The sequence below is a fragment of the Brachionichthys hirsutus genome, chromosome 3 (genome assembly GCF_040956055.1).
Source record: "Brachionichthys hirsutus isolate HB-005 chromosome 3, CSIRO-AGI_Bhir_v1, whole genome shotgun sequence".
Taxonomy (NCBI): Eukaryota; Metazoa; Chordata; class Actinopteri; order Lophiiformes; family Brachionichthyidae; genus Brachionichthys; species Brachionichthys hirsutus.
Genome location: NC_090899.1, coordinates 10,364,097 through 10,387,623, shown reverse-complemented (window position 1 = coordinate 10,387,623; position 23,527 = coordinate 10,364,097). Strand labels below are relative to the sequence as shown.

The window sequence follows — 23,527 nt, the reverse complement described above, 5'->3', positions numbered from 1 at the left end:
AACATCTTACTTCTGCCGGCATCAAGAAGACAGCAAAGATCAACATTCAACTCTGTGTTCAGCCCTCCGAAGTCACACACGTGGGACAAATTCACAGTAAAGCGCTGATGGAAAGACCTTTTAGCACGAGGAGAACTAAATTTGCTGCACCGAACTTCAAGAAAAAACAGCCCATGTTTTCGTTATGAAAAAAAAAAAAATCCAGAAGAGAAATGGTGGTGAAGATATCGCTCAACCATATCTGTGTTGGTGGTGGCCAAAGCTGGCAATCACTAATGCATGTTGTGAGGTGAAAATGTGCATTTGCCACTGTTCAAAAAAAACAACACACAGTTCCCAGTGCAAACAAGTGTGTGGTTAACTCGTAAGCGATCACACCTGCTAGAATCATGAATCTTCTTTTGCATGGACTGATGCTGCAGCATATTTTCATGTCTCCATATGATTAGGGCCGCTGATTCATCACTTAATTACACAATTAATAGTTTTGAGCTACAAGGACAGATGTGAAAACGCACCTGTCAAAAAAAACAAACAAAGATCGAGTCCAAAATGCAAACAAAGATCGAGTCCAAAATGCAAACCCTTTCTTCTGATTTATCAAAGGCATCAGGTGAAAGTTGAGGAAGCTGAAACTCCTTTCTGCCAGCCGGCCATTTACTTTTAGGACATATTTTAACTGTGTGTAACGACAAAATCCTCCAGCCTGTCAACACTGTCAAAATCATACCGTTATATTGTGAGAGACAGTAATACCCAGCATGCCGAGTTACTGCAACTCTAAGACTTCTTGTTTACATGTAAAGTATTCTATTAATAACTGTGGATGTGGGAATCCATTGACCCGTCACTGTTGGCCTCATCCCCACCAGGTCACTTCCTGTCCCCGTACCATTCCACTCCGCTTTAGTAAAAACAGAACACAAGCTGCAGTTGCAGGAAGTCCGACCACAAGGAGGACCCCTGCTACCTCCTCTGTGGAAAACACCAACAGAAAGATTTCCTGCATTATTTTATGTGATTGGGGTTTACTTAGTTAACACTAGATGGCATCTAACTAAACTCAGTTTTACTTCGTTAACGCTAGATGTGTCACATACATGTTGGTCAGGCGAAATTCATCCAGGACAGTTCAGCCCCCGTATTGATGAGCACATCCTACTGCATGCATCAACATCGACCCGGTGAGATGGATGGAGATTAAAAAAAAGGAAGGAGTGACTTACTGGCGGTTGGAGTCCACCTTCTTCTCTGTCCAGGCTTCCTCTGGAGCCTCTAGAGTCTGGTTTCTGTACAAACACAAGTCGAAATGATATATCCACGCACCTATAAGGTGAGACTCAAACCGTTTCGCCTCATTTTGCTTATGATCAGAGATCACAGTGAGAGAAGTCCTCAATTTACAGTTGGGACTCTTTTTTCCAAAAGACACAAACTTTGAGAACAGACAAGACCAAAATAGAACAACACTCAAACACAACTACACACCCAGCAAAACAAACGTGTCCCCCTCACACCTTTCCTTTCCTACCAGTTTGCCGAGACAGGACTTGAAGACCAGCATCGCCCTGGAGTTCATCAAAGTCGTGTGACGAGCGCTTTGTGCGCCGGTTGTTATGCTGTCGTCTGTATTAAACTACTTTTCTCTGTCCTGTTCCAACTCTATTCGATCTCTCTCTGCATCTCTCCGTCCGCTCCTACCACCGAGTGCTGGACCGTGTGGCGTGGCCCCTCCTCTGTACCAGAGGTTTCATTGAAAAGCCTGCAGATTAAACTCCAGCTCCCTGCCTCCAGCACGCTTATAGCTGACTCTGACCCATGCAGAACGGGAAGAAGAGGAGGAGGAGGAGGGATGGAGCTGCTGCCAATGAGCCGTCAGCGTTACAAAAATGTCAACCCCTCTTTTTCAACCATTCTGCCCCCTCTCCCACCTCTTCTTTGCCCCCACCCTAATGCATTATAAAAGCCAACCAGCCAAGGAAGCACACACATGTGGGAGTGCACCTCCCAGGGCTTTCAGAAATCTTGTGACGTGTTAGTTAGTGGCTGTGGGTCAAAGACGGGCTGTTGACTCGGCTGTCAGATTCTGTAAGCCCATCATTAGCACGGAATTCACCCAGGCCACACACACACACACACACACACACACTATACGAGTTGAGAGCAAAAACCCCTAACAGATTCCTCAGTGTTCACAGAAATATGTAACCCACAGAAACATTGTCACTTTTGAACCCTGACTCTTCTTGTCAGAGGATCAAAACTCGAGTCTAGACAGCAGCCATGTTCATTTCTTAGTGTGTGAGACTCACTGGAAAAGCGAGTCAGTCATAATGAATTTAATCAACTTAACTCCATAGCGCCCTTCAGTGTGCTGCACATTTAGGGCCAAGGACATTCAAGTTCCATAAACAAGTAAAGCAACTTGGAATCAATTATTCAGCAAACAGGAAGCCAGCGGGGTCATGTGACCTGACGTCTTGGCTACAGCGTTCCGAATCAGCTCTAATGTTCTCATGACTTTTTTAGGGTAAACCGGGAAAATGGAATTCCAACTTATTATCTTTTTACATTTATTCCACTTATATTAACTGTGATATCATCATAATTACATTAACAAAATACAACAAGACATGCATGACAGAAATTAAAATAAGTGTCTCAACACAACTGGCAGAAAAGACACCTCTGCATTCCATGAAAGGATAACAACACACAGTCAGGCACATATCACACAACAAAACGACTCCCACAACCACTTCTCCATAATCCAGTCAGTAAAATGTTTGATTTGATGCATAATATTTAGCTAAAATAGAGCAACTGCAGTCGTTTCTCATCATTAGTGTGTGTATTTAACGTGTGTGTGTGTTACCAGTAGCCTCTCCTCCTGCTCCAGCCACCTCTGGTCCTCCTCCATCTGCTGCTGTTGTATCACCAGCTGTTCTTCCATTAACAGGCACTGCTGGCCTATACACTGCTGTGTGTCTACTGCCCTGTCCTACACACACGCACATTTATATACACAAACACGCAACAGAAGACAAGCATAGCAACAGATATGTACACCACACACACACACAAAAAGAAACGTACACACACAGGTACACAAAACTGATGAGAACTGAGATGACGGACACACACTCACTAATATTGGGCAAAACAGGGTTGTTTTTGTGCCATTGGCGATTTGGATAACAACCTGCAGAGTCCCTCGCATGACAAAAGCTTTGCTGCGTGTGTATTTCCACACTGTAACAGAGTGTGTATGCACGAGCGTGTGCCTGGCTTCCTACCTCCACAGCAGAGCCCCACACTGCAGCGTCATGTCCGTGCGGGTGGGGAAGGAGCTGAGCGTGCAAGTGTGCGTGGACGTGATGGCGGGGGTGTGTGTGTGCGTGATGCGCGTCGTGCATGGCAGCTTGCTGGGGGTACAGGGCGCTGGGTACAGAGGGGAGTGTGTGAGGGCCGGGGTACCCTGCCATCTGAGCCAGGAATGACAAGAAAGAGAGACAGTCATATTCTGATTAATCCTGACGTGCTTATCTATTGCATGTTTATTCCCCGATTAATCTTTTCATGATTTATCTAAATCAATCTGAATAATTACCCTCTTTGAAAGAAGTCCAGTCACAAGTTACCCTCTGTGTTTAGAAATACCTTGGCAGACTAAAACCCAAAATACTGATGGCTTCAGGCTGGTGATTGGTTCAATTTGAACACCTAATTATATCCAAATCACACTTATGTACTTTCTGCATGCCAAGCACAAGTAGCAACATAGCATTTCATCCCCTGCCATCTCTGGACTTCATCTCTGTACCTGGTAGTGTCCAGGATGTTGGGAACTGGGGTAAAATCCTTCACTGGAGCGAGGACTGGGGTAGCCTGGTCTACTGGGCTACAGGCCGAAAGACAGACAGACGGCAAGAAAAAGATGAAGAGGGGAGCGAAGGTTGAGAAATAGAAAGGCAGATTGGGGGGGGGGGGGGGGGGGGAATAAAAATACTGTTAAAATGCTTGTTCATCATTTTAGCCAAACGGAACACCGGAAGACGAGAGACTGGGCCATTCAGGAGATCGACACGCAAACCTCCAGGAGCTGTTTGTGTGGCTGGGTTAGCTGTCAATCAAAACAGGAAACACCCACTGGGCTGCAAGTCCAAGTTAGTCGAACTGGTGCTAACTATGGTCTCTGTTAAAAACCAGTCACCGTGGAGAACTGATATTATTAATGTTAACATCTGTGATGACAGACCCCTGAAGTCATTCCTTAGATGTTATGTAGGTCTACGTCAAGTGTTGTCGTTGCATGTTCACCAAAGACATCGCCTTCAAACACTGGCCTTTTTTAATTTTTAGATTTTTTTTTTAAAGGGTTGCACGCTGAAGAATAGTATGATGAAAAAAGTTTTGAAAAAGGAAGCCTATTTCTAAACTGTTTTACGCAAATTGCTTAATCCAAGTTAATCCAGAGGTGCTTGGTGAACCTACAGCCTCACTTCCCGTCTTGGTTTCTGGTGATTTGTTGAGATGAAGCTGTTGAAGGTTGATGATGGAACACTTTGCCTCCTTGGAATGAAATTCAAAATGACGCAAGCATCTTTAACACAGAGTTCATTTCTAGCAGTGCTGTAGCCTCTACCTTCCACAGCCTCTCAAAGTAGCTTTCTCTGGACCACACCTCCGACAGCAAGACAGACAGACACGTGGGGGGAAACAGACAAACAAACAAAAAAAAAACAGGGGTGGAGGGAGACAGGGAAAGAAAAAGGAAAGAAGGAAAGACAAAAAGAAGCAGACAAGAAAACGTAACCGAGGACAAACGGATGCTCCAGACTCAGGCACAGCAGGGTGTGATGCTCACACACAGACAGACAAAAGGTTCTTAAACACCAGCCAAATGATATCTTGGAAGTTTGAATCTTCCCTTCGCCTGTAGAAGCAGTAGGATTCCATGGGAATACCCAATCTAAAATGGAGGGAGGGGGAAAAAAGCAATAACGACGGGGAGACAGATTGAAAGGATGAGGATAGGACAGTCACGCCTATTTATTTTTTCCAAAATGTGTAGAGGATAATAGAAAATGAATCTCAAGACACAGCTTTGTGGGAAGAAAAGGCAAGTACCGGTAGATCTTGCATGCAGAGAATATAAAAACTATGTGGCTTGAAAAAACCTTTAAAAATATATATTTTGCACGAATTTGTAATTAGATTTAACGTTGAAGAATGTTTTGTAATTTAAGCAAAACATTAAGTGCAGAAAGTCAGTTCTTAAAATCAAGCTGTCGGGATCCATAAAGAACAGGAGCTGTGGTTTAATGCAACATAAGCTTTAAAGAGTGTCGTTTTTCTTCATGTGTGAGACTAAATAAGGACAGACGTGACGCCACAAGGCTTACAGTGCAGCGCAAACAAGCTCTGTATCAAACGTTTCTGCACCGTTTGACTCCTGATGGCAGAATCCTGACTGAATAACAATCTACTGCTTTTCTGTTAATTATTTCTCTCTGCCTACGAGTGTGCCGTTGTGCATTTCTGTTTGTTGGTTGTTGTTGTTGTTTTGTCGGCGGTTAAGAGATATATTTGCACAAAACCTACAAAGTTCTTCAAGTATTTATAGCGACTGCGTGAATTCTACACTTAACACATTCTTGCAAGCAGCGCATCCACCGAAGCAGCCTGACAAATGGTCATTCTGAATGCAAACCAATGGCATTGCTTTGAATTACAACATGCCATAGTACATAGTCTATGCACAAGTAGTCCACTTGCACAAAAGCAGAAACATGAGATTTAGTCGCATCTTACTTTTGGTGGCGCGTCATCAGACCCTCCGGAGTCCCACGAAACCGTGACCTGTCTCCTCATCTCCATCCGGTTCCTCTCCTTCTGCTGGAGCTTCTCCTCCTCTAATATAGTGCTGGAAACAAAGCATGAAACAAGATGATGCCACAAAAAAGCCTCCTGGTGCCCAGCAATCAGGGATAGGTGCTTTAATATGGAAGTAATCAGACTGTTACGTCATAATTTAATGTCTCCGTCAGCACCTCATGGAATATTAATGTCTGTAATCAAACATATTTCAATCATCACCAAGCATCTTATTCAAGTTATCGTGTTGAATGTGTTAAAACAAATCAGAGGACAATGGTGGTGCGAGAAAGTACCGCCCCTTTCCAGATGTGCGCATCATAGTAAACTGTGTTGATTTTCAAAGGTCAATATAAACAATGACGACCTGCGTAAACAAACGCCGCATTCAAGCATTTTATTTAGGAAGACAAAAGAGCTATTCAATAACTAAATCACCAGCGTGATGATAAGTTATTTGTCCTCAATAGTTAGTTCCAGCTTCAGCAGCAACGACCGCAGCTAAACGCGTCAGACAGCCAGATCACTCTCGAAGAGGACGATCACTCTGTTGTGAGCGTTAGAGCTCTAACATCTGCTCTAACATCTGCTCTAACTCGCACCATTTGTTCGTTGTCAAAAACACTTTCAATTCTGCTCTGAAAGCAAATTAAACCCTGCGGGAAACGCTGTGTTGATCAGGTTCTCGCTGCAATCATAGTTCACCCAGATCTCTACAGAAACTCCCAGTAATATTACACAGCCATGTAACAATAATTACAATTCAAGCCGCTTCCAACCAGTTTGGGCGTACACAACATGTACTTTCATTCCATCATCTTGTCTTACAAAAGACTAAATGTGGTTCAACTTTTACTCGTCACTAACATCTCTTTGCTGTATCAGCAAAAACAAGACAGAAATTCTTAGGATACAATTAATAATAATAAAAAAAAAAGTTAATCAAAAGCAGAGAACCATTCCACATCCATACTGGCTCGTGTCGCTAAAATGATCCTTACTGACCTTTTCCTTAGGAAAACTGCTGCTCAAGCAAACTCAGAACTGCTGCTCAGAAGTGATGGCTCCTGAAAACCCGATCAACACACCCCACACTGCTACCATCTGGCATGGGTAAGAGCTATTTCTAGTAACATCATTGCCCTCCTGTTCTGTTGTCTCCTGCTGTGAGGGTCTGTGTCCTTGCACCTGTCAGAGGCTGTCTCCTGATAGGGCCTGTCCCTCATCAGGACACACACATGGCTTAAACACCTTTACTGTATACCGACAGAGGTGATGCTGAATAAAAGGGAAATGAACAAGATGCTCGCAGGTAAAGCTGCGAGCAGACAACACAATACCTTAAGAACAGGCCAATCCACCGGAGCCAGACGACGTCCAGACAGTCGTTCTGTTCGACTCGGTCACCGGAACCAACGATCTGAGAGTCAGGAGCTGCAAGCTCCAACCAGGGAAGCCAAAGCTGCAGCTCTACTTACATGTTCTTACTTCTTTCATTCTGTGTCTATTCTCTCTCTCTCTCTCGCTCTCTTTCAGTTCTTTAGCGCCTGGCAGTTGCCCACTGTGTAAACGCACACACACACACACACACACAGGTTGGCCCACCCTCTAGGAAAACTCTAGTAGCTGAGAGCTGCATATTTGGCAGCACTGCCCTATAATTGATATTATGATATAAAAGGCAGCCAAAGCAAACCAAACTGTTTAACCTTATATGTTATAACTTTCCCCTATTAATAGCCAATGACTACAGTTAACATGGTCAATATTGACTTGGTTTCTAAGACACTGGTATGATGGGGCACCGTGAGGGTTTCTCACCATTAGTTCATGCCAACGTATATTTCGTTGAGGGCAGGTCACACATACTTTCTACAGCAGGATTCCAGCTCATTAAGATATACAACCGCAAACATACTGTGCTCACGTCACACTAATGAGCAAACCTCCTAGTGAGACCCGGATGACCGATAAAAAGGTGAATGAGGGTTGGAGAGGATAAAAAAAAAAGAAAAGAGAACCCAGACTGAAAGGGTAGAATAGAGAATGTGGAGTAGACATAAGAGAGAGAGAGAGAACAGAACGCTGAGGGAATAGAGAGAAATGGAAGTGTAATCATGGCGGAATTTATAGTGTGACGCATGCCGGTGTTAAGCAAACTCGTAAAACCACAGGAGTTAAACGTGTGCTTTTATTTTCCTGCTATGTTTGTGAGAAGGAGAACAAGGCAGAGAGAGAATGCACACAGTGGAGGAAATGATGATGGAGGCGTGTTGCACTGTTGAATGTTCTGCTCTTCCACTCTGTCCGGGAAAATATTTAAAAAAGGCACATATTTCATATTTAGTCTTTCCTGGTTAATTCCAAATATTGTCTGTTGGATTTTCCTCTTCACTGGCACCTGTGGTGAGAGGCGGCGCTTGCAGGCATGATTTTGGACCTCACATCTCAAACAGTGAAGCCCGTTCTACGTCACTACTTCATCACTTTTTATCGAACGTGGTCATCAATCTGTCCTTTGTTCAACCGAGAGTTTACCGGAAAAGCAAGCAGAGACAGGAAAACGCGAGACACGCGAGCTCCACCTTCCCTCATCAGTGCCGAGTGATGGACACGGTTACGTAATTAATTATTTTAGATGCTATTTTTGAAATGACTAAGAAGTGATTTTTTATCGAGTGACATTTTAACTGCATTCACTCGACTACATGTAAGCAATGCATGTCTCACAGTGTTTGCAAATTGGAGTCAACATTTTATGTCATTTAAAACAACTGCACTTTAAATATGAGCCTGCGCTAACATCTGCATATTGATGAGCAGCCCCCCAAAAGAGTCAGTCAAAAGGCCACTGCTGAAGCTCACATTCAACAAGAAATTCATTCACTTTCCATTGTAATCAGTTTGCTGCTATGCAAACCCTGCTCTCATTCACCCTTTAACTCAGCACCACCACTATTTATGTCTTTGTGTTCTGTCTTAGCATGAGATGTATAATTCCCATAAAACTACAGGTTTGTTCATGTCTGAATGAGTCTGAATTGCTGAATCATGTTTGCTTCACTCCTTCTACCTACCTGCCCATCCTACTTTACAGCACTGAGAATAAAGATGAACAAGTAATATAATAGTTTCTGTAGTGTAACTCAGTATTTGAGTCTTTTTCTTTTATTCTTCCTTTACTAGTCTGTATTTGTACTCGGAAATGACATCGTACATGGTATTCGAGCTTCATCCACTTTTAATTTATTCTTTTTATAATGTGATCGTCGCCCCTCTTGGCAGACTCAACTACTACTACTGTACTTTCAGCTTGTCCCACAAGGGGACGCCACAGCAAACCAACTTTCTGCACTTCACCCTGTCCTTTGCATCGTCCTCCCCAACACCAGCCACTCTCATGTCCTCCCTCACTACGTCCATGCATCTTCTCCTGGGTCTACCTCTAGCCCTGTTCCCTGATAGCTCCATCTTCAACATCCTCCTACCGATATAGTCCCTGTCTCTCCTCTGGACACGTCCAATCCATCAAAGTCTGTCCTCTCTGACCTTGTCTCCAAAACGTCTAACCTTCACTGTCCCTCTTATTGCCTCATTTCTAATCCTATCCAACCTCTTACTCCAAATGAGAACCTCAGTCTCTTCATCTCCGCCACTAGTGTCAGGGTTATATGCTGTGATCTATCTACCAAGACAAGTGGAGTAGACAGTGACACCTGCTGTTAGAACGATGTAAGGATCACTTCAACACTCCAGAGGCAGAGCTTCACCTGTCCAAGTGTTTCAATAAGTCAGTGTGTCCTTGAGATACAAACCAAACAGCCTCCACATTCTGGAACAACACAAGCAGACTCACAAACCCGATTTCATTAAGCACATACCTTAGCTGTGTTTTGAGTTCGGTGAAGCGTGGCCTCTTGCTGGGATCATACGACCAACACTTTGTCATCAAGCTGTAGAGAGTAGGAGGACACTGCGGGGGCATAGCGAGTCGTTCGCCGTTCTCTATCCTGCCGATTACATCGTTGTTTTTCACACCCTGGAATGGTTTAATGCCGAACATCAGGATCTCCCACATACAGACGCCTGTGTTGAGAGGAAAACTCAATCATTGACAGACACTTATATCGACGTTTAAATGTTGCTAAAGCAAAGGAAATGTCAATTTAAAAGTAAACATCTGAAGTGACAAAAGAAATCTATCAACAGACTTGACCTTACCAAACATCCAGACGTCACTGGCTGTGGTAAACCGCCTGAAGTTGATGGATTCTGGAGCCATCCATTTAATGGGAAGTTTACCTTTAGATGCTGAAAAAAGGGATCAACTGTATTACATTCAGTTCATGCCAGTCCAAATAGTACTGATGTGTTACTATAGATCACAGAAAGTTCAACTGAGACAGCAAAGAGTGCATTTATGGAACTATACATGTACAGAGGTAGTATTCACCTTTGTAATAGGAGCTGTCTTCCATGTACCGTGACAAACCAAAGTCCCCCAGCTTCACACAGTCCACTGTAGACACCAACACATTCCGTGCTGCAATGTCCCTAAGGAGAGAAAAGATATTGGCCCTTGGAAAATGATCTAATCTGATTTTACCCTAACATGCTAGAGACCCTTAGCTATACCTGTGCACAAAACGCTTGCTCTCCAGATATGCCAGTGCCGTGCTGAGCTGGTATGAGTACAAGATGAGACTGGCCAAGTCTAAACTGTACTTCCTCACCTGGAGAAATGACCGTAACTATGGAGAACAACACAAGAAACAAACAAATGGGTATGAGGGACAGGACAGTATATTATAAATGTTATATTAGAACTGTGATTAATAGATGTGGTATAAGAGAGGACATAAAAAGGGCAGGAAGTAAGAGAGAAGAACAGCAGAGGTAACAACAATAAAATGAGTAAAAAACTGAAAAGGAATTTAAATTATTGCAACAATAAACTGAAACTAAGTGTGGAAAAGTCAGCAGGGACATTATCCACCTTTTCGACAAAACAATCTGTGTAAACCATAAAAGTACATTGAAGTAAAGCAGCACACAGCAGTTACGTGCCATTTTCCCTGCTCATGTGGGTTTATGAAAACCAATATCAACCAGCATAAACAGAAATAAATACACATTTGAATCATTGATTGATTATATCCCGAAAAGACCAAAATCATTCAAGACTTGGTTTTTTGCTGCTGGCATTTTTAAAACTCTAGAAGTTCAAATGAAATTAAAATGTCACACAATAAATATTAAAAGAAATAGCCATATGCTCAATAAATATTGGACGTCTCAATGCTTACTTTATAAAAATGTAATTTTAAATTTAAACATGTCCATGGATCCATAACACAAATAGCATTATTCTCAAAACTATTTCTTATTTTTGCCCCACCTCCCCGAGTGTGCAGAGCTCCATGATGATCCAGACGGGGTTTTCTGTGATGACGCCCATCAGCTTCACAATGTGGGGGTGGTCAAACTGATGCATGGTCACTGCAGGGACATAAAAGACGGACCAAGGGTTCAAAAGTTTTCTTTGATGAGAAAAACAATGTGCAAATTCTTGAACAAGAAACATGGTTAGCTGGTAACACTGGAGACACACAAACACACACGACTTACATGCTTCTTGGAGAAACTTTTCCCGGACGCTGTCTGATGTTGAGTTCTTACATGTCTTTACTGCCACAGGCAAGGCTGGGTTCTCCTGCAGGAAACACAAACACATACACACACTCAGGTACATTCAATGTATTCAGCAAAATCATCTACAGCTAAATAACAGCTGGAGAAGCTACAAATCAACAGCTACAGACAATCGAGCGTTTGTGCAGGTGAAACAACATACCGGGCTGATGTAGACTCCTTGGTGGACGTCTCCAAACTGGCCTTCACCTATGCAGCGCCCCAACTCAATACAATCCCGCTGAATCTCATAGTCCCGTGCTGGGTTCACAACATACACGGACATGAGCACACGCACAGATGCAGACAAGAAAATAAGGTCAAAGAGAGCAGACCTTTAGATTATAAAACACACATCAGTTCACCTTCATAGATTCTCCGGTCTTGCAATTACGAAGCTTGTCAGAGTGCAAAACGGTGTACAGGGTTTGGTGAAGTCCCTCCTTCACAGGGTTGGAACAAGTGATTGTTGCTAGGAGTTATATAGCATTACAAAGTACCGGTATTAAGTATTCTTGAATGTCAATATAAAACCAATTGAAGTATTTTCCTACTCTGACAAGCTTAGCTATTATTGCAGTAGCTCACTGTCGAAAACATGCAGCGACAGCGTCACGGAACCACAGCCAGACATGCCATCATGTAATGCAGACAGCCAGCATCTCACAAGATGATCGGGATTGAAGCCTGTGAGCTGAAATGCTCTGCTCACAGGCTGATATAGGACCAGTTTGATGTTTGCATGATCAAACAGGGATTTTCAATGTGCTACGTCCGTTTTTCTCCTCTGAAAAATGTTGGCTGATGAGCGGCAGGTAGTTTGCTTTACCTGGCAGGAAATACAATGTTTACCTGACTTCATCCGTGTAACTGACACAGGAATCGATGAATAGAGCACATAATTGCTGCTCTATTCATAACTGTGCGCTATAGGTTTACAGGACCTCTCATGTAAACTGTGGCCATTACAAATGCACACATGAAGACTATTCAGTGCAATAAAAAGCCTTCAGTGGGAATGGAACAACATGTAAAACTGACCATAATTAATGATCGGCATTTTTAGTGTTACTGTATTTAAAAGCTTCTCTGCACTCCCTCCCCCAGGCCAGAGTTGGAATTAGGTATATGCTGAGTCAGCGTGCCTAGTTACATAATACACCTAATATCCTGTTGAGGTGCTGTCATGTTAAAATACACATTAAGGACCTTGTTCAACAAGCTGGACTTAGTTCTGAAGCTATCTTTCGACTCAAACTGACAACACATCACAGGTCAACAGAGGATCAAAATAAAGGCTTACAGATATAAAATAAATTCAGGATTTTATTTTACACTTACAAGCAAACACAAAATAAGGACCACAGAAACTATATCAAAGAGCCATCGCATTACAAACAGATTCATGACATGTTCCAGTCATTACCTTGATCTAGTCCATAGTATTCTGGGGGAAATGAGTTAGTGATAGGAGAAAGAAATAACTAGCTGTGAGTACAGATATGCTTTACTGGTGATCTTCATTATACTGTGGAGGAACTGGAAGTACTAAATGTCAATGACAACCAAAGTGCTCCTCATCAGAAAACACACCATTAGTTACCAAGAGGACAAAGTGTTAGTTTTAAACAGAAATTAAAACACTAAATAGAAGTGAAACAACACATGCACAGTTTATTTGTGCATGTGTTGACAGTTTATTTGTGAAAGTTTGACTGGATTATGACCTTTATTACAGCACAAAAAGGAGAAAACTGCTTACTTGAAGGCATGGTATAAGTGTCTTCCTCATCTATGATCTCTGCGTAGTCATCGGTTTCTGCAGAGCCAGAGAAAAATAGGATGAGAAAGAGTTCATGACCATCAAGTCTCACTTGGTGACAAACAAAGGGAAGATAAGAGAAGTAAAGAATGGATGAGCTCAAAACTAACATTCCAAATAAGCTGAAGATCATAGACGGTATTCACATTAATTAATAATACATTTTTGGCAAATCCCACTTTATGATCCAAAAGGGTTATAACATAAACTACATACACACTGAAGACACTGCCAGTAAAACAAGTCAACAATATCTGCATGCAATTCAAGAACATGAAAATACATTAACAGACAAAAGGAGTAAGACACCATCATTACACAGAAGTACCTTTCCAAAAGACTGTCACCATATCCGACTCCAAACACATGCAAAGCAAGTTAGAATTTCGAGTACGATACAAAAGTCACAGACTAAGAATGCAAGGCAAAAGAAAAGACAGAAAGGCTAACAATGGAGGGGAAGAGAAGAGAGAGAGAGGAGAGGAAAGAGCAGGGATGGAAAGGGGAAGGATGGAAAGGTTTGTTCTTTCCACAGAAAAACAGACTGAGTCATGGATAAAGCTGAAACAAAGAGAGAGCGACAGAGAGAACGAAACTATTCACACAGACACTATCATTAAATGTAAACAAGGATTTCTACTGGATTACTAATATAAGATGATTAATTGAAGGAATGTTGTTTACCGTCGCCACTAGTGTGACCTGCAGCAGCACAACAAGAAGAACACACACAGTGGGAAAGAGAAGGGACAATTCATTCTACGGTTGTATAAATAAATAAGGGCATAGGAATTACACAGAGGTCATTCTCATTTAATGCTGAGTGAGTGAGTTTGTCAGAGGACAGTTCTGGCAGAGTGAGAGACTAAAGCTCTCCATGCGGGCTCTTCACTGCCAACAGATGAGACTTTATAGGGGTGACAGGGAAGCACACATATCTGTGAAGCATTTATCAGCTCTGAGCAGCCACTGTCGTTCCTGACATTTAGAGCAGCAGACAGAGAGGCACGTTAGCAGGACGGAAACACACCGACAGGAAAGGAGAAAAGAGACAAGGATGTACCGGAGACACAAACTGCTCTGGTCCGCACGCCGTCCATCCGTTTTTCCATCCGCCTCTCATGATTCGACACCCTGGACCAGAAAGACACAACCATGCAAGATAAACCAGTGAATTCTGAATGAGGTCATGAAAATAGGAGTGTAACCAGTGGAACGGAGGACCCTTCTTCATCTGAACGAGAGAAGTCTATATTTTATTATGAACTTCTTTGCATCGTATAGGAAATTAAATAAATACATTTTTATCAAAATCAAGCTGTTTTTAGATTTAGGTCATTTCAAATTGCACAGGATATAAGCAGTTTTAAGGAGGCAGCTTTCAGATTCAAACATTTAAGAGTTTAAGAGAGAGACAACGACACACGGACACACTCACACCTACAGACAATTTGGAGTAATCGTTTCACCTAAATCACATGTTTTTGGAGGTGGGAGGAAAATCCACGCGGACATGGGGAGAACATACATATAATTCGCTGAAACATTTATTTCGCTGTATAAACAACTTGAATGAGACAAAAAGGATTTGTAGACTTACTTTGGGATGGAAGGCAGCGCCCTGTCCCCGTCTACAGAGATAAAATGAACACATATATGATACATAGAGGAGAAAGGCCGTATGACTATCACTTCTTTGTAGACGGGTATTTTTAGAATAGACTGGACAAACACATGCTGGTGATTCAAAGTGACAAAGTATAAAGCCTCATCAGGCACAATCAAACCTGTCTAGTGCATGAAAGATGGCTGACAGCCATTCCAACCTGGAGTATTAATCGCAAATGTTTATCTTTGCTTCACGTAACATCATCATCATTTAACTTCACACACGTCTCCTATTGTCATTCTACAAAAGACACCAAAGTATGACCGTATGGGCGTATAGTGAGGAGACGATAAAGAAGAATCGTGTTGTGTCCTACCTTTGTGGACTCTGACAATGAAAGAGTGGGCAGCAGAGGAGACAAGCCGACAGTACCCGTCAATCAAGTCAGCCATGTTTTCTGCTGTCGTCAATGAAGTCGTGGTGACCGTGAGGGGCTACACACACACACACACACACACACACGCACCCACACACACACACACACAAAAGCAAGAGTGAGACAGAGAGCTTCTTCAAAATGACACAATGAGAGCTTTATTAGGGTTAACGTTCTCTACCACCACAGAATCTACTGCACACACACACGCACACACACACACACACACACACACACACACACACACACACTCGACTAGCCCTGATAGGCTCATGTTTCTCTAGTAAGGCCTGACACTCAAGTGCAGATGGCAACACCTGCCTTCATCCGTCAAGACCATTTATTCTCTTTCCTTACAGAATTGTCTTTTCTTTTTGGCTGGAGATCATGTAAAACCAAAACATGACATTAAGCAAGCAGAAGCAAGTTCACTCAGTTTATTGGACATGGAAAAATTTGTATTTCTAACTTTCTACGTCAAACTGTTGTTCAAACTCAAACGTATCAGTGGTTTATCAGCTAAGAACCACCCTGAAATGGAGAGTAAGCAAATAGTATAGTGTGTGTGTGTGCAGGTGTGCACGCGCTTTCACCTCTGGAGCTCCTGCTACATTGAGCTGCAGCATGCCTTTCCTGTCTTTGTCTTCCAAAGGAGCGTACTGGATGGACTGAACCTGGTTAAAGTTAGCTAAGTGCGTAGGCTGCAGAATCAAAAACAGGTAGACACAAAGATTACAATTCACAAATATCTTAACAGCACATATTCCAATTAGTTTAACAGAAATAATCTTTTTCAAAAAACCAATATCATTCGTCATTCATTTCTATAATCACAACAGTGCTGACACTGTTAATGTGAGCTGTGACTCACTTTGTTGAAAATATTAACGTTGGGGGTTTTTTTGGGGGGGGGGGGGGGTAGCTTGTTCTCATTAAGTGTAAAGTTGATAACACAATGTTAGCAGTGCAGGACTTTTAGGTGGTCCGTTTGCCTTACTCACCGTCGAGCCCTTATCTGTGAGGTAGCTGATTCCTTCCTCTGGTCCAATAGCTAACTCTACTGATATTACCCAACTAGACTAAAAAGACAGACAGTTCAGAATTAAAGGAGGCGTTGTCATCATCAGGTCTCACTGTACAATCTGCTTAACTATTTTAGAGCATGCTGAGAAACGTACGAATGAAGTTTATGAACCAAGCATGGTCTTACCCCTAATGCACATTTAAAGCACTCTTTGTCAAAGCGGTAGATGGGGGAGAGTATCTCGACGAACTTGTGGATGCTCTGTTCATCGTTGAGGTTGGCAAACAGCTTAAAGGTTTGCTGGATCTGCTTACGAAGAGTCTTTGCCTGACAGGGTTGAGGGACAGAATTTGGTTTATTTACAATGGTTAAGTCTTTCCGAGAAAGCCAAAAAACGCAGACCAATGACAAGGAACCCCACGAGTGACAACAGGAGGTTTAACGTAATTTCATGCAATCAGATTATTTGAAAGTCAGCCAGCTAGTCATCTGATCTCCCCATCAGTCAGGACTTTCAGCAGAGCAGTCATTACCTCATCTGGCAGACGAAGCAAGACTAAATGAATTTCGGTCATTGCCATTTCTGTTATCTGAGCTTAAACAGGAGTTGACGGTTCCTGCATCAACAGCGGTTCAGGGTTTACCTTGAGGGAGTCCAATAGGCTTTTGGGGAAGAACCTTCTCAAACCAACATCTTTCCTGAGAATAACACACCACACATTTATATTTGAACAGATAAAAAGTGTGTCTTAAAGCAGATCACAGGCAAACAAAATCAATCTTACTCTAGTAGTTCATAATTTGATTTCTTATCAAGGGCATTTCCTGGCATCTCTCTGAAAAACCTCCTGTAATTCAGAAAGAGCAAAGTGTTAATGCAGAATCAAATGGCAATTCAGCGATATTCTGGAAAACTTGTTTCTCACCTAATTTCCAAACAGCCCAGTTTCAAAGCAACATCTTGATCCACCTGATCAGCTATATGTTGCATGTAGTCACTCTTGACCTGGATGAATAACACAGAACATCATAGTACGCTATGATGTAGCAACACTGATGTAAAGTAGTTTAAAGAGAAGCCATATACATGTTGCAGTCCTATGACATATTAACTTCTCTTTCATCATTTCTTTCAAACCATGTCTCAGTAAAAATGGAACAGACAGAAGGTTCCAGACCAGATTAAGTATGACAGAACAGGTTCAAGATGATTTATGATATCATTATAGACTCAAAATATTGTTCTAGTTAGCATTTCTCACAACTGGGACACCTTCCTGTCTCACCTGGTGGTAGAGGTAGTTGAGAGAAGGTTTGTCTTCAGAAAAATGGCTAAGGTAACCTTTAGGAAGGTATCGTATCCGCAACTCATACCTGAGAATGACAGAGACAGTTTGCATAAATAAGGGTTTGTGTTAACCTAGCAATACATTTAATGAAGCATTATTTATCAGTGTGTCTTTATTTTTGTTCTGCCAAATATTACATAGTTCCCAATGATGAAAGAGAGTACACAACATGCAGCCTCCTACAGAAAAGCTGCACCAAACGTGTTTCTCCCGACAAGGTCGAGTTAAATACTTGACAAGCAGGTTGTCACTGTAGCTTTTATTCAGATCAGAAAAACCTCCACCAGCAACACAGAACTATGCATCTTTAAGCTGCTTAATGAATCCCTGTATATTCTGTAAATATCGGCACTAGGAGTCGTCGTCTCTGTGCAGCCAAGCCTGTTACTATAATGTTAATTTAGCTGCCTAGATATCCATATATAATGGCCAGGTTATTAGCATATTGTGTAGCAGCAAAATATTAAGAAACCACGACGAATCAACCCACAGATACTTTAGCTATAGATGAAGGTGTCATCTGCCAGCTCTAATCGTCACTGATCTGAGCGCAGTGAATATGCAGACATGATCGTTATTATTCTACAGTTCCTCTTATGGATCAAGTGAAATTAGGAAAGAGAAGCGGATTGTGGGAAGATAGAATGACAAACAACTGACTACCTCCATTCCTCTTGGGGGTGCTGTTTCTCATATTTCTCCCTGACATGAGACACACCCAAATCAGGATGTAACCAATGGAGAGCATCAGAGTGCAGATGGGTCAGCCGGAGGCCCAGCGAGGACACACAGCGCAGTTTGTGGATCTCTGCTATCTTCTGGATAACACCCTGTCGAAACAAATGAAAGGATTAGAAAAATGACAATGGACCAAAAATATTTAACTCATCGAGTGCCGGCCATTTTCAGCTCTATGCCGAGTGCACCAGTTTTTGCGCATTTTTCCCGATGTTCCAAGCCCCACAGAACATTCTTTACTATGACTATACACACACCAAATGAAAGATTAAAGTATCTTCTTTCATCAGGAAAAGAAAGTGTCTTCCTACCATTTTTCGTTCTGGAGTTTTGGGCCGTTGAAGAGAGGCAGATTTCAATGTCAGGGTTGGCAATGAATGTTTGGGTTATAAAAAACGTCTTTAGACGTGAATGGCACACAAAGAGTTAAGAAACGTTTGTGACCTACCCTGACATCTGTTGCGTCTCCGTGCCTGATATTGCTCGCCCAGGTGCATGGTTCACTGTTGGTCTCAAAATAATGGAAGATCTTCAGAACCCGGTCCATGGAACCTGGGGGTCTCTCAAGGCCTCCAGCTGACCCGCTGGTAGCGACAGCAGTACCACCAGGCATCCCAGAACGGGACTTGACCCCACAACCACCTGCAGCAGAGTGATTGTGGTTGGGTTCCAAGAAGGAAGACGATGCCATGCCTGAATGCGATGCTCCACCAGGGGCTAACTGGCCGTCATATTCTGAAAGAGAGACACAGAGAGAAGAGGGGCTGACTTTGAAGCAATATGAAATCAACTGGTCTGGTATCCTGACTGGAAATGTATGTAATGATCTGATTTTGTGAATAGAGCATTTGAAATTGCAGGAGAATAAAAGTCATCATATTAAAATAAGCAATTACAATGTGAACGAAAACTGCTTAATCAGCCTTTTAAAACACATTTCTGAAAACGGTACCTCAGACAGTGAAACGCAAACACTCAAAAGACCTCCGAGTCACCACCAATCTGTCAGGCATAGATGTCGAGAAAAAAAACCCAAGGTACATAATCAAAAAACATAAAAAAGAACTCATGTGGCTTAAACAGCTGAACTCACAACTGTAGAACTGCAGGTTTAAACCTGGTACCAGAATTATATACTGTACATGTATATTTATATACACTCCAACACTTATAATAAACAGCACTGGAAAAGCTGATCACAAATCAGACAACCGTAACTCAAATGGGATGTTTTGGCTTCTGGTTTCATTCGCTCAAGAAATGACAAACTTTACATTTGGTAGTTTCATAATCCCCAAACGTTTCTCAGCTACATGGACTCCGTTCACAGCAAACACTTCGACACGTCACTGCAGAACATTTACGTGTATTATTGTTAAATTCTATTTACAAGAAGTGCTTTTGTGCATGCTGGTTCTCTATCAGTGCTACTGTGTCCCAGTACCTGAACTGTCAGCACTGTAATTAAGACCAACTACAAACAATTTAACTAAAATACGACTAAAAATGTCAAAATAAAAAAAGTGGTTCAACTAAGAATAAAGCAGCTACACTTTAACTCAAGACGCTTAAGTCAAAATAAAGTTAAAAATACACTTTGTTGTTGAAATATAAGCATGTTAAATTAGAATAAATGACATCAACTTGCTGATACAACTGACACAACCCCTTGTTTCAATCATCTACTGGCGCTCACTCGCTCCATCACCAATAAGATTAGACATGCAAATAAACTGACACAATAGAACAGCAACATAAAATCACATACACAACCTCAGCCCTGCTACATTGCAGCTTTGTGAAATCCTATTAGAGATGTAGACATACATACATTCCCTTGGAGCTTTCACATCGACTTACGTCATAAACACTATTACCGGTACATGACATGACATGAATGGGAGTATTTTAACCAGCTTCAGTAGCATTGAAGAGATTTTTTATAAGCTCGGCTTCTGAATCCAAATCTACCAACCAGTCTGCGAGTTATGTAATGTACTTATGTCACAATGAACAAACATTTGCGTGTCAATTATTCAGAGTAACTAAATTAGGTAATGTTTAATTCAACTCTCAAAAGATTGTTTTGTTGTGGAGATACCTTAATGCTGCATCAGTATTAATGTCCTTGACATGATGAATACAAAATCATCATGTCTGCGATTAGAAAGAGTTTTCATAGTTCTTGCTCAGGCACCTTTTTTTCATACCATCCATCATGGAAAGGAGTGGAACCTGAGACCTTCCTGTTTATCTCCTAAACAGAGGTCTTGTGACTACGGTCAAAAAGAATAAACATAAAAAAAAAATACAAATTAAAAACACTAAATGCCTTCATATGACAAAAGCATATGTAACTTGCAATATCAGGATCAGGCCAGTACAAAATTATTATACTCGAGTCGTGCCTGAATTAGGGTTTTGAAAGAGATGCACAACACAGCAGGGTACAAGTGTTACCCGCTTTAACACTGCACCAATTTCTTTTCAACTTAACTCCACTAAATCCCCACATGCACGAACTCGCACTGAAGTAGAGGAAAGGGAGAGGAATCAAATCAACTAGGCCAGGCAGGAGGGGAGCAGGCAGCTGCCAGGACGACTACCCCCTCCCTCAGTGGCGCTCCAGTGACGGGCATCCCACAGCAGGCTGGAACCCCATCTGCAGCATCAGCAGCAGCGGGTGGTTTCTATGCAGTTTAGCTGCTATTTAGGTTACTGATATTACTGCGACCCTGAAGGAGCACCCGTCCTGTTTTGGTCCATCACTGCGCTTTAACCTGTTTTATGCTTTTCTCCCCAAAGCCTCCACCTTTTCACTTGCTTTTCAGCCAGATCTGCGTTTTTCTCTCTCCATCCTTCTCCCTTCATTGGCAGCTCAACCCCCCCCCCCCCCCCCTCGCCTGCCCCCCGATCTCACGTGCTCTCAGGCCTCTCAGTTCCAGCCTTCGCATCTCCATTTGATCCTTCTGTCCTATCGAACCACCTCTGTTCCTTCCTCCCGCTCATCTTTCTCCCCTATTAAATCTCTTTTGGCCTCCTCCTCTTCCTCCTCCTGGATGCTACCAGAGGGACAGAGAACATACCGTACCGTACATGCATGCAGTAATGAATGTTCACTTCTGTCTGTTACAATCACACAAGTGAAACATTGCTCCGTCCTGTGTATTCCGAGTTGTTTCTGTGCCAGTGACATCACAGCTAACTGGGTAGTAATCAGAATCTTCTCACATGCTCCCATTTCACTAACCTCATTAAGGATCAGCACGACGGTGACCCAAATGGAAAAGAGAACTTTTTACATTTGACAAACAGAACTCAATGTTTCTGCAAACTAAATATTGGGTGAAAGCAAAAACATTTTCTTCAATAAAAGAAAAAGGCTATATGCATTAATAATTAAGTCAGCCATTGGCCCACTTCTAGGACATCATAGAAAAATCAATGTTTATTATTTTGACTGACAGCTGCTCATGCAGCATTCTGTGCCTCTGTTAAGCACTCAGATCTTAAACGACATCATTCCGTTGTCTTTTAATGCATCATATCGAACATCTCTTCTCAAATTTCTTCTCAAGTTTGATATGGAATATACAAACACAGCTCAGAAAAATGAAATCCATCCATCCTGATGGAAGATGAAGGTTGAGTCGAACAGCAAGATGCTTCCAAGAAGAGCGAGAAGATGGTAAACAAACACGGGACGATCATGAGGACAATTCATACTTAAATGAAAATAATGAAAGCAAGATCGATAATGGTGTATTGTTCTTGTTTACATCTGAGTAACAACTTTATGAATCCACTACAATGAGACAGTGAATCTCAAGGCTTTGGTGAAATTCAGTGCTGAAAGTGAAATGAAAGTTAATATCTATGGAATTAAATTTGTACCGACAGTTTCTTCTGGTATATTTATTTGTACATACTTGGTAGCGGGTGCTGTGCGTAGATGCAGGCCCCCTTGCTCCAGCAGAGAGGGATGCAGCCACTGATCTCCATTTGTGCTCTAGGGCAAACTGTTCAACATCTGGCCACAAGGTCCAGGCAAAGCTGCCGAGAACCAACGACAGCATAGAGCCTGGGACTAGGAGTGGCCCCTGCCCTCTCTTTACAAATACAAGTATGACAAGAAATAACCAATAAACGTATATCAAGATACCGCAAAAATGTATACGCCTTTAAAGTTGGTAACCTGGCTGCTATTGATAACAGATGATGTCCAGCTGCCTCCCAAGAGAGTCACAGGAACTAACAGAAAAAGAATCAATTGGAGCTGCGGTCCAGCGGCTGTAAGTGACGCCCAGTAAGAGGAAACAGGATGTCAGATATCATTTGCACTTCAGCATCTGATGACACTGCATGCACCGTCACAGGAGGCCACTCTACCAGCACTCAGCACCTGTCACCCGAAGCTTGCTGAATAATCGTGTTGCTAAAGGACCTGAAGTAGTTTCAATTCCAAGTCCAATCCTAGCAATCACTCTGTCCATAATATATCCTTTTACCCAACAAAATCAGAAATAGTTGTGTAATGATCACTAAGACATTACACAACTGCGTCTGGGACACTTCAGTCGGGAGTAAAGCCTCTCAAAACAGTCTTTCAAGCTTGGTTTATGCGGTTGAGGGATAATTCCTCTATCCAATAAGCCATCATGTGGCCCAATAAAACCTCACAAAACGTCAAATCCAATCATTCGGTGAAGATCTCTCGATCCAATTGATGTTGAATTCAAGGAACGTGGCTGAAGCCTTATAGCTTCAGACACAGGGTTCATCTCAAAACGGCACTGGCACCCTTTGATGGGAAATGAGGATTCAATATGCATAAACGGTGCACCCTATTCTAGAAATCCAACAGCACTGGATGGCATAGCAGATGTGAAAGCCAATAAGAAAAAAGGAGGAAAAAACATGTACTGTACACAGGAAAGTGACCTCTGTGAAGAAAGATCAAATTGTAGAGCAAAGCAAGAGC

General features: G+C 42.2%; 1 protein-coding gene across 1 annotated transcript in view; it reads right to left on the bottom strand.

The window, feature by feature from the left end:
* LOC137917857 (focal adhesion kinase 1-like) overlaps positions 1-22,548 on the bottom strand; it is a 28,104-nt gene extending 5,556 nt beyond the window's left edge. The window contains exons 1-29 of the mRNA XM_068760595.1: positions 22,476-22,548; positions 18,995-19,281; positions 18,472-18,638; positions 17,746-17,833; positions 17,386-17,465; positions 17,245-17,307; positions 17,104-17,158; positions 16,646-16,786; positions 16,437-16,514; positions 16,029-16,136; positions 15,376-15,493; positions 14,991-15,021; positions 14,454-14,524; positions 14,075-14,092; positions 13,331-13,387; positions 12,995-13,015; positions 11,732-11,829; positions 11,506-11,590; positions 11,276-11,376; positions 10,513-10,628; positions 10,331-10,431; positions 10,099-10,188; positions 9,759-9,963; positions 5,815-5,926; positions 4,646-4,684; positions 3,824-3,901; positions 3,297-3,485; positions 2,876-3,001; positions 1,227-1,289 (exon numbers count right to left, since the gene is read on the bottom strand). Of these exons, the coding sequence (XP_068616696.1) occupies positions 1,227-1,289; positions 2,876-3,001; positions 3,297-3,485; positions 3,824-3,901; positions 4,646-4,684; positions 5,815-5,926; positions 9,759-9,963; positions 10,099-10,188; positions 10,331-10,431; positions 10,513-10,628; positions 11,276-11,376; positions 11,506-11,590; positions 11,732-11,829; positions 12,995-13,015; positions 13,331-13,387; positions 14,075-14,092; positions 14,454-14,524; positions 14,991-15,021; positions 15,376-15,493; positions 16,029-16,136; positions 16,437-16,514; positions 16,646-16,786; positions 17,104-17,158; positions 17,245-17,307; positions 17,386-17,465; positions 17,746-17,833; positions 18,472-18,638; positions 18,995-19,281; positions 22,476-22,548 (2,859 nt within the window). The remainder of the gene's footprint in view (positions 1-1,226; positions 1,290-2,875; positions 3,002-3,296; positions 3,486-3,823; positions 3,902-4,645; positions 4,685-5,814; positions 5,927-9,758; positions 9,964-10,098; positions 10,189-10,330; positions 10,432-10,512; positions 10,629-11,275; positions 11,377-11,505; positions 11,591-11,731; positions 11,830-12,994; positions 13,016-13,330; positions 13,388-14,074; positions 14,093-14,453; positions 14,525-14,990; positions 15,022-15,375; positions 15,494-16,028; positions 16,137-16,436; positions 16,515-16,645; positions 16,787-17,103; positions 17,159-17,244; positions 17,308-17,385; positions 17,466-17,745; positions 17,834-18,471; positions 18,639-18,994; positions 19,282-22,475) is intronic.
* Positions 22,549-23,527: the final 979 nt, after the last annotated feature.